The sequence below is a fragment of the Biomphalaria glabrata genome, chromosome 13, assembly GCF_947242115.1.
Source record: "Biomphalaria glabrata chromosome 13, xgBioGlab47.1, whole genome shotgun sequence".
In the NCBI taxonomy this organism is placed as follows: Eukaryota; Metazoa; Mollusca; class Gastropoda; family Planorbidae; genus Biomphalaria; species Biomphalaria glabrata.
The window spans coordinates 3,425,406-3,436,130 of NC_074723.1; the positions used below are offsets into that span (position 1 = coordinate 3,425,406).

The 10,725-nt window shown below is 34.5% G+C and overlaps 1 protein-coding gene across 3 annotated transcripts; it reads left to right on the top strand.

The window, feature by feature from the left end:
• Positions 1-1,453: 1,453 nt before the first annotated feature.
• LOC106058851 (zinc finger protein 346-like) lies at positions 1,454-10,440 on the top strand. Of its 3 annotated transcripts, none has more exons than XM_056008176.1 (7): positions 1,454-1,538; positions 2,460-3,395; positions 3,780-3,904; positions 4,957-5,084; positions 6,355-6,445; positions 8,531-8,556; positions 10,069-10,440. In XM_056008176.1, the coding sequence occupies exons 2-7, from the start codon at positions 2,541-2,543 to the stop codon at positions 10,341-10,343; spliced, it is 1,500 nt and encodes a 499-aa protein (XP_055864151.1). In that variant the 5' UTR covers positions 1,454-1,538; positions 2,460-2,540; the 3' UTR covers positions 10,344-10,440. The 3 variants fall into 3 exon arrangements, with proteins under 3 accessions (XP_055864151.1, XP_055864150.1, XP_055864152.1); XM_056008175.1 differs by having other exon boundaries at positions 1,485-1,569; XM_056008177.1 differs by lacking the exon at positions 8,531-8,556 and having other exon boundaries at positions 1,485-1,569; positions 10,069-10,237.
• Positions 10,441-10,725: the final 285 nt, after the last annotated feature.

A 10,725-nucleotide genomic window follows, 5' to 3' on the forward strand; every position in this document is an offset into this window, starting at 1 on the left:
AGTGGGAGGGAGGGGGTATCTGGGAGAAGGTTTTTCCGTTGCTGCCTTTAGGCGCTCAGTAAACACAACTCTGCCCGAGTCGGGTGTCGAACCTCGAGCCCCATTCATAGGTAGTCAAGCCAAGTTCAAGCCTACTTATCCTCTCGACCACACTTACCACTATACAGTCCATACCAGCCTCCAGTGGAACATTGTTATTTGTAACGTATTCCTGCCAGCGTGTGCCCATTATGGAATGGAGGCCTGGTTGAAGCGTTTGAGGATCCTTATTAGCTTATTATAGATGCCTTCTATACTTACACTCTCGTTTGTCCAAACGCGCTACTTGCCATAGCAAAATGGTTAGCAGTGGCCTAGCTAGGAATTTGCCATCATTTGGGGGCCCGGGGGAATTGACCTCTTTGGTGGCCCTGCATTTTGGGTAATATTTAATATTTAATGTAAAAGACACTCATTTAGTGGTCCCCTTAAGTGGGGCTCGGGGTTGTTTTCAAATTCTCCCCTCCCTCCCCCCACCCTAACTACACCTCTGATGGTTAGCAACTTCTCTTGAAAGTGATGCGCTAAGCAGCGCCATTGGATTTCGTATATGTGCTTCTCAGATATATTAAGTGTTTACAAAGTTTAGATTACAAATAGATAAACGAAACCTAATGAAATACTCAGAAAGACACAAAGATAGAGGCACGTCTCTTATTCCATCCTCTAGAACAAATTCGTACAAGTGCTCCTTCTTCCCTAGTGCCATAAGAGAATGGAATGGGTTGCCTGAATCAGCCAGGAAAACCAACGACTTAGCAGAGTTTAAGTCATTGATTAACATGCATGAAGGACGTAATAATCCTTTTTTTTTAAGTAACGTCGCTAACGTCGGTATTATCTAAAATAAGATGGGTGTCCATTCACTGTGATCTTTGGGGCTGTGTAGATTTTATTGGGTGACTTCTGGAACATGACTTCTGTTTTTCCGAGGCTAATCGAATGAAGCGGCAACGTACGCACATTCGTTAAAGGCAAGATGGGGCTGATGTTTGAACAATTAAGACTAAATAAGATAAGATAAGGTAAGATAAGATAATAAGAATAATAAATGCGAAAACACACCTTAATAAAGGCACCTTTCTTATTTCATAAGCTAGGACACATAGGTACAAGTGCTCCTCCTTCCGTGGTGCAATAACGACTAGAATACCTATCGTTACATGGGTAGGTGTTGGACTTGGGGATATAGATCTACAATCTAATCATTTTTTTGAAGTGAAAATTGTAGTCAGAGAAAATTCTGAAAAATTACGACAAAAATATTTCTTATTTTGATTGCGTCTAGATCTGGTTAAAATAACTTGGTTTATGATAGTTTATCTAAATCTAGACCTATCTAAAGCAAGATATAGATATCTAGGTCTGTTTCATTCAAGAATAAGAAATGGAATCTACATCAAGCTAGAATCCTAGAACTAAAAGAACTAAAATCTACCTGGCAAGGTAAACTTCCGGTCAAGAGAAAGGGAATCACTCAAGTTGCATTTCAGTTGCCTGTATGAAAGATTAGATTGACAGACTAAGATTGTAATCTATAGCCTAGGGCTAGGGCGTATTATTATTATATATTTATAGATCTATAATTGTAGACTAGATCTAGACTCTAGTGTATATTGGATTTTAGAATAATATTAATCCAATCTTATTCTTACAAAATCTAGATTAATTTATACATAATGATTATTTAATTATTATTAGGCCAATTTATATTTCATGAATCATGATTAATAAATATTTCTGAGTATTTTTAATTTTACATCTTTGCAGCAGTTTGAGAATTGAGCAATAGTCTAATTAATTCAATAGTATAGCCAATTCCCATTTCTGCTTTAGGATTCATTCAATTAAAGTTAGCATAGTCTAATCCAATCTAGACTCTCTTTAAGTTTAATTTGATTCTTTTTGTTGCTAAGCCTTTGCCCAAACATTAAGACTTAAGCCAATGAGCTGTGACCTATCTGTCGGTAATGACTGATTTTCTGAATGTTTAGTCTCTTAAAGTAAAGATTATAATCATTGCTGGATTTATTGAAAACAAAAGGTACTTGTATAGCTTTGGACACCCCCCCCCCAATGGTTCTCAGTGATATTTTCAATCATTTTGAAGAAAGAGCAAAGGCAAAATAGGATTATGTTGATTACAAGGGGCCCCATGCATTATGAGTTATATTTAAAATTCTCTAAAAGAATATTGTTAGATTTATACTGTCATTATTTATGACTCTTAAAATTAAGGTTTGTTTTTTTAAATTCAAGAAAGGCCTGCAGACTTCTCTTGTAGGAATGTTCTGTAATTTTCTTTCTCTATTTTTCAGAGAAGTAAAACTTTTGTAAAATTTTGTAATATTCTCTTTGTAAATAGTTTTTTTTTTTAAATACATTTTTTAATATCAATATTTATTATTATCATGTTGCAGAATGTCATGCCCATGTGCTCACATTTTTTCAATGAACTCTCTTAGCATTTTAACACTGACATACAAATAAATTGCACTGAAATGTCAAGCATGAATTGTAAATCGAAAAACAAGAGAGCTTGCACGGAGAATTTTAGATTGCATGATAGAAACCCCAAAACTAACACCTCTTATAAAAGAAGAAAAGGAAATAAGTTTGATTCTTTTTATAACAAACAAGGAATGAATTATGAGGAATGTTGGTCTTATGACAATCCTGTTCTTGATGTTGACACATTCAATACATTTAGTTCACCCTGTTCTAGCTTCTCCATTTTAAACCCACATAACATAGTGTCCCAGACCAGCGCAGTTGAGCGGAGACAGGCTCCATCAAAACCACATGAGGAAATAGTGAATGAAATAGAAGAAAATGTCAGCTCACATGCCAGTCAGTTACCATCAGTCTCGTCAAATGCAGCAGAAGTAGTTGACCATTCAGCAGCTGTAGCTCAGGTATCAATAGAAGACTTAAGAAAACAATTAGCTGAACAGGCGGTGAAGGCTGCGCCACCCATCAAACCCCCAGAGACACCAGAGGAGATAGCTAGAGAAGAGGAAATCCAAAGGAAAATACGTGAATCAATTGTCATCATTAATCCGGAACAGGAATTAGCTTTGCTGAAGCCAGATCCCAGCATAGATATAGAAATGTCACCTGAACTGCGGGCCTTGCTTCAAACCTTAACTACCAACTATCTGTGTCAACTATGTAGTGTCAAAATTGTGGGACAACAGATGGCGGCCATGCACTACAATGGGAAAAACCATTTGAAAAAGCTGAAAAGTTTTGTCCAAACCAATGGGAGATCAGCAGGATTTAACATGGAATCATTATCTGAGACTGAAGAAACAGTGCCAGAAGACCCAAAGGAAACAGAACCAGATGATCCAATAGTAAGTCAGCTCATGGCTATTTAAACTTGCTAGTATATTAAAAAGGGGCTGATGGCTGGGTGGTTAAGTACTTGGAAAAAGTTGGCTTCTTAACCCAAGAATCTCAAGCTTGTACGAGATTTGTATTTCTGGATTTTTATGACACCCCTGAGTCCACCCAACTCTAATGGGTACCTGACATAAGTTAAATGCAGTTGGTCATTGTACTGGCTACATAACACCCTCATTAACCACTGGCCATAGAAACAGATGAGCTCTACATCATACGTCCCCATAGGTCGCAAAGTCTGAAAACCATTTTAGTATATTAAAAATAAACCTTATATCAAACAGAATTTTCAGTTTTAGCAAAAAAAAAAAATTTTAACATTTGTTTATTGTCAGGAGGTGGATGAGAATAAATACTGTAAATTATGCAAAGTGAGTTTCTACCAACCTCAACATGCTCGTATGCATTATAAAGGCAAGAATCATGCTAAAAAGCTTAAATCAGCCAGCTCCTCTAACAGGTAGTTGTATACATTTTAGTAGCTTACATCTTTGTTTTTATGTTTGGGGATAAAATGTAATATTAGTTATTACTTTAAAAAATTGTTTTAATAAACACAGAGGTATTTTTTTATAGCTGCTTACCAATGTTACTTATCTACACTGTTTGCTAAAAAAAAAGGGATCATTATCTATAAACCATCTACAGTGGATCCCTGGACACATTGGCATTATGGGAAATGAAAAGGCAGATAAGCTATCAAAGGCAGGTTCATCTATGAAACAACCAGATAGACCTGTTAACTACCTCACCCTAAGGTGAATGTTAGTCAACAATCACAAAGAGGAGTGGCTCAGCCAATGGGCATCAGGAAACACAGGCAGAGCCATGTACAGAGAAATGACTACGCCTAACAAACTGGACAGTATTAACTTCCTCCCCCGCAAAGAACAATCTACAATCTTCCAACTAAGAACAGGACACACACCACTATTAAATTACCACCTAAACAAAATAAACTCCACACAACTACCCCTTTGCAGACACTGCGCCCACCCCTTTGAAACCGTAAACCATATCCTCTTTGAATGCCCCTCCCTAACCAACCTTAGGCAGACCCTACTTCCACTACAGCCCAACATAACCAACACCCTGTATGGCAGTGCTGAACAACTGAAGAAAACAGCACACTTTTTTTCCTTGGCACAGTCTGCAAAAGAGCTCACAGCTCAGCAGCAATAAAGCTGGCTAGAAGAAGAAGAAGAAGAATCTATAAACCATATCTATAACAATTAAAGGAAGGCGTGTGCCAGTTTTTTTTCATGCACTGCATCTGACAAAGCTTTTCTTCATTTACACAGCTAAAGAAGGCAGCTGTAGCAACCACTGTTCTTTGCTTTTGTTAAACATCTTTTTCAACAATATTTTTTTTTATCAAAATCTTTACCAGAATAAAACCAAAGCATGAAAGCATTTTATAAATACTTTAATTAATAAACTCTAAGCAGTAAAATAAAAATTGTATCTGTCATTATGAAAAATGAATTAAAATTTGAACAATTTGTTCCACAGAGCAGAAATTTTTGAGTGTAGGATTTGTTGTGTAACTGTGACATCTCAGGAGCACCTGACTGCACATTTGAATGGTATTAGACACAAACAGCAGATCAGAAAAATGGATGCTAATGAAGTATATCGAGGTAATCAGTTGAACTACTTATGGAAACTTCATTAAATAAGTATTATTAATTTTAAAAATTCATATACATTTTTATTACACCTTACTTTAAAAAAAAAGGTTACTGAATTAGTGTACTGTACTAAAAAATTTACTTACAAAATTTAAATTCTTTTTTAGATTCATATTTTTCCACATTCTGCTTATAATTTATCATTGGTATCATTAAGAAAAATGTTCATCCTCCCCTAAAAAAGTCTTTATCAGAAAAGCCCCAAATAAAATCATTACACACATATTGTTATGCTTTCAATTATGCATTTCTGGGCCTGATACATATAGTCACATTGTGCAAGGTCTAATTGTACTTGGATTTGCTTCTTTCCTAAGTACAAATAGTATTGTTTCAAATGAAATGTGAAGGACTAAAGAAGCAAAAATGAGTTTAGAATTATGCAAGAAAAAAAAAAGAGAGAATCCAGTTAAATTGCTGTCAAAGGACATCTGTTTTTAACTTGAATTTGATTTAAAAACCCTTTTGTGACCACAAAAGTATTTTTTGACATTCTCATTTTCTCTATCTCCAACACCATAACTCTCTCTGATCCAAACCTCCCACCTCTTGTTATAAAAACTTTTCCATACATAAAATGCTCCAATTTTTATTGTACAATAATACTAATGAAACAAATATGAGTAAAACAATAACAGAAATATTTATGTGGGGATGTTTTCGCGAAGGGAATGCACCCTTGGCAACAAACGTTTACAAGTTAGATAAATTAAGACTTTTGTTTAGGTTTAATCAATTACATTAATTTCTGTTAAATTCATTTAGTTCAAGAAAATAAATAAAGTGACTGTATTGACTGTCACTAAAAAAAAAAGTCTAGAAGCTGTGCACCAGTTTTTTAAAATCCATTTCTTTTGTTCTTTTTCCATAAATTGGCCAAGAACAACCATTTCTAGTTAGTTCTTTCCCCTTAATTATTGAATGATGTTTGTGTTTGGGAGGAGATGGAACTTCATTGAGAAAACAGTCTGACTTCACTGTGTACATTGATTAGAAAATGTTGAGAACATTATACTTTCACTATTGGTATTATTTACAGGTTATTTGGATTTCATTATACTTTAACTATTATTATTATTTACAGATTATTTGGATTTCATTATACTTTAACTATTATTACTATTTACAGGTTATTTGGATTTCATTATACTTTAACTATTATTATTATTTACAGGTTATTTGGGTGTCATTATACTTTAATTATTATTATTGTTTACAGGTTATTTGGATTGCAGAGGCAGGGGAGGCCATTCTTTGAAGATGATGTTACAGGAGAGTTTAAAGGGCAAAAGACAAGGAGTCGCAGAAAAGTTTGTGAAATTTGTTTTTTCATTTCAAATTTGTAAAATTTTGTTTTGCTTTACAGGACTATGTTTTTATTTGCATAAAGAATGTCTAAAGCTGGTGTGATGTCTATGTTTGGGATGGAAACTTTCCAGTTACTTAAAGTTTTGGGCATTGTCATCAATACAGAAGATGAAGAAAGAGTGCAGCATTCACAAAATCTATTGAACCCATTTGCAACCCGCATATTTTGCCACAACTCATGCAAACAAAGCTGTTGTTCATATACATTTTCTTTTTGTCCTGTTCACCTATCTTCAACAAAGTCTCCCTACTTTGGATCTTAAATGTGTGTCCCATGAGGGGGATGCAACTCTTTTATGCCATCATACTGTAAGCTTGTCCGCATGGGGGATGGACAAATGCAAAGGCTATTTTGATGTTTCTTTTTTTTTTGCTCCGGTTCAGCTTTTGGTCACTGATGGACATTTAGGCCAGACAGTTTCATTATTTACTTGTGTTAGACTTGAACCTAGTGCCTTTAACAATGTAATATGTACATAATGGAATGAAATCATAAGTAAACAGAATATTTTATAATGTTGAAATTTAAAAGAAGTACCATTGCCTTGAAAATCAAAATTGCTAACATTAAAATTAATTAATTAATTAAAATTAATAATTAAAATTTTAAAGCAGATTTTTTTTTAAAGTATTTTTTTTTGTTGAGATAATATGGGGTAATATTACCAGTATTTTAAGATTTCTTCATTTTGGGATTTCTTTTTAAGTTGTGCTCTCCCCTGTAAAACACTTGATTAAATGAAACAGAAAAAAAAAATTATTTAATTATTTGTTTATTGTCTGCAACTAAAGTTCACAATATTGAGAAGCTTACTAGTGAGTCTAGTCTCAAATCCCCACTTTAGAAAAATGTCTTAATTGGAGTTATTCATGTATGGTGAATAACTGTATATACCTAGCTTTCCCATGCGATAAAGGACTTCTCTATTGGTGACACAGTATGTTATTCTTTCTCAATCATCGCTGTTGAGCCATGTTTAGTCTCTTTTCAACCTTTATGGATGGATGACTTCCACGTCCTGCAAATGTAGGTGGCCATTGGGACTATGATTGTATTTGGGAAGAGAATCTTTTTTCTCCAGGCTGATTGATTTGTTTGCTGCAGTTTATGGAAGATGGATCGTGCTTTTCCCATCTGACATGCAACATCGTTATATGCATCTCTATCACATGAGATAACGCTGTCTAAATAGATGAACTGTCCTATCTGTTCAAGCTCCGCATGCCCAATGTTGACGGGAGGACTTGTTGACCTGTGGCAAATATCCATAAATTTGATTTTAGAAAGTTTATCCAGAGGCCAAGTTTAAGTGTATTTCTGTTGAGGTTCTCCATCATTTCTTCTAGACATTTGATTGTATTCCTGAAGATGCTATATCATTGGCAAAGTTGGCCTGTCAATTAGCAGACATGTTTTACTTTTTTTTTTTACTTTACCTTATATTATTATATATTTCCAGCTTATTTCTTTAAGAATGTGAACTATATTAAAATAGTAAACAAAGAGGAGATTACTGTGATTAACTATAGACATCAACATTTCCAATATGCTACATATATTTTTCATAATAAAAGTAGAGCCTTTTTTTCTATTTAGTTCTCAGTTGCTATGGAAGTAGGTACATTTAATCTTGCTACAAATATTATTGAATATATCATCGTTGGACTAGATATTACTTTTATCTAAAGATTTAGAAATTGATTGGAGAATTCTTATTCATTTTGACTCAACACATAGTAGTTCCCACGGCCTGTTCATCAAGTCAAGTTTGTTGCTTGGCAATGATCATGCTCCTCTCATTTCATATTTCTACTTTGAAAGTTGTTATTTTTTTTTTTATCGAAGAGGAAACGAGGCTGTTAGTTATTTAGTATTCTAGTTGTGAGTAATCTTCCACTTCCTGCAAATATATTTTTAGCTCACGGTTCATTCTTTCCCTACGTGTTTCACACGTACTAAAGGAATTCTTTGTATGGTCAAGGAAAAGTTTGTAAAAAATATGTTGTTATATGCATCTCTATTTCAGAAGTTCTTTGCTGTCTAATGGCCAAGGTAAGTGTTTTGAATCAAGGCCATCAGTTGTTCGTTTAACCTATGCATGCATATGGAAGGATGAATAAATAATACTCTGAATTGAGACATTCATTCTGAATTTGGAAGGATCAAGTGATGAGCAGAGATGCTACAGCTATGCACTTAGATCATGGCTAAATGCATTTAAAATTTGTATTTCAAAAATAATAATAATAATCTTCTGCTTAAGGACATCACACTATTGGGCACATTTCTGAAAGCAAAATTATTGTCCACCCTTATATATCACCCAGAACTGCATTAAACAGTGGTCCACTGGTGAACCCTAAATGCGAACTATACGACAAGCTAGCTGACATACAGGCCATTACACAGTTTATTAAGAACTAATATTGGAATTGTGTTTAGCCAGTTCTAAAAGTTGTGTGACAATCTGGAGGTTGATGAAAAGCATTAAAAAAGAAATTGTGTTGAAAGTCTAACATTCAATCTAACATAAGTTCTGGTTTGATTAGTTTCATAAGTTTTAAAATTACAATGTTAATACTTCGCATTGTCACTAATACTTTTTTTCACTAACATTTGGATTCTTATGACATCAAGCAGTGTTAATTTCTGTAGCTTCTGATACAGTTTTAAATGATGTCTTGATACTTTGATTACATTAAGACATTATGATAACTTATTTAATTTGCAAAACTCAAAGACATTGAACACTTAACAGTGATTGAATTTACTTTTTAGTGTATTGTTATGGGCTTATTTTGTGTGTGACCATGGCAGACATGATACAGATGTTCCAAATGTATATATCAGGCTTTCTTTACATGTTATTCTTAAAGTGATTTAACTATTTTCAAAGCGTGAAATCATCTCATTTTGGAAAGCGTGGTCGAAAGGCCAAGTGCGCTTGAACTTGGCTTGGCTTGGCTACCTAGAAGGGGGCTCGAGGTTCGACACCCGACTCGGGCAGAGTTGTGTTTACTGAGCGCCTAAAGGCAGCACGGAAAACCAACTCCTAGATACCCCCTCCCCCCCACCGGTCCACAAATGAGATTGGACCAAAAGCGCTCTGAGCATGCTATAAGCATGAAAGTAGCGCTATATAAAAGCTATAAATTAGCTTCTGAAAAAATTCAGAATCAAAACATGTTTCTTTATTTATGCACATTTATTATTAATGGACATTTTAAAATTATAACAAACTTTTAAAGATGAAATAGTTAACTTATTGTACCTCATTGTACTTAGGTGAAATCAGAGCGAGAAAGAGTACACAGTGAACACGAGTGAGACAGTTAACTAACTTCACTTGTAACATGGTCATATTACTAAGTCCATGAATTGACTTCACAAAACTTGTTTCATTTTGAATTTGAAATTTAACTCATCTGGCCCCTACATCATATTAGAAATCAGTTTTGTTGTTTTTCCATGCTCCCTACTCTGGAATTGCATGACAAAACTTTATTATTTTAGAATGTTTTTGGTGTTAGTTTCATTCTTTATACCTCTTGGTGTTCTCCCCAGACCTAATGAAGAATAGCATGAACTATACTGACCAGGAGCTGTTGACACTGTTTGGGATAGAGCCCTCCAAAAAGTTCCAGTTTGATTTAGCCAACTACCGGACACCTTTAGGGTGGCTCTACTGCTCCTACTGTAACATTTCAATGGTAGAAGACGCTCAGTTCCTGCTCCACCTCAACAGTCGAAAACACTCGGAACTTGTCTTCAAGAGAACCAAAGTTCAGAAATCCCGTCATCCTGTTGGTGGCCCTCCATCACTTTCAAGAAGTACTTAAATTGTTTTGGTTTCTCCATCTCTTTCTAGACTTTTGTTTAGACTGTTTCAGTCACTTTTAAGAACCAGTCCAAATTTTGTTGTTCTGTTCTTTTTTTTTGGGGGGGGGGGGGGGGGATTAATGAAATGCTTGTGGGCTTTTTTTTTTCTTCTTTTTATAACATAAGATTATAGAGAATCTTTTTTTCTTCAAAAGATTGCATGAGCTAATTATCTTTTCTTTTTAAATGAAATTGGATCATCATCTTAGCATCCTGCCCCATGTGATACTTACAGCAGATTTATTTTTTTGTACAATAGACTTTCATAAAAAAACATTTTGTTTGAAGAGGTGCTATAAAATAACATCTGTAAATTCTATTTATTTAAATTATTTTTTGTTA

Excerpts from the sequence above, each read along its gene's own strand:
- LOC106058851 (XM_056008176.1), top strand. The coding sequence starts at position 2,541 with ATGTCAAGCATGAATTGTAAATCGAAAAACAAGAGAGCTTGCACGGAG. Across the intron at positions 6,446-8,530 it reads AGACAAGGAGTCGCAGAAAA|AAGTTCTTTGCTGTCTAATG; the intron begins GTTTGTGAAATT and ends TCTCTATTTCAG. Across the intron at positions 8,557-10,068 it reads TTTGCTGTCTAATGGCCAAG|ACCTAATGAAGAATAGCATG; the intron begins GTAAGTGTTTTG and ends TGTTCTCCCCAG.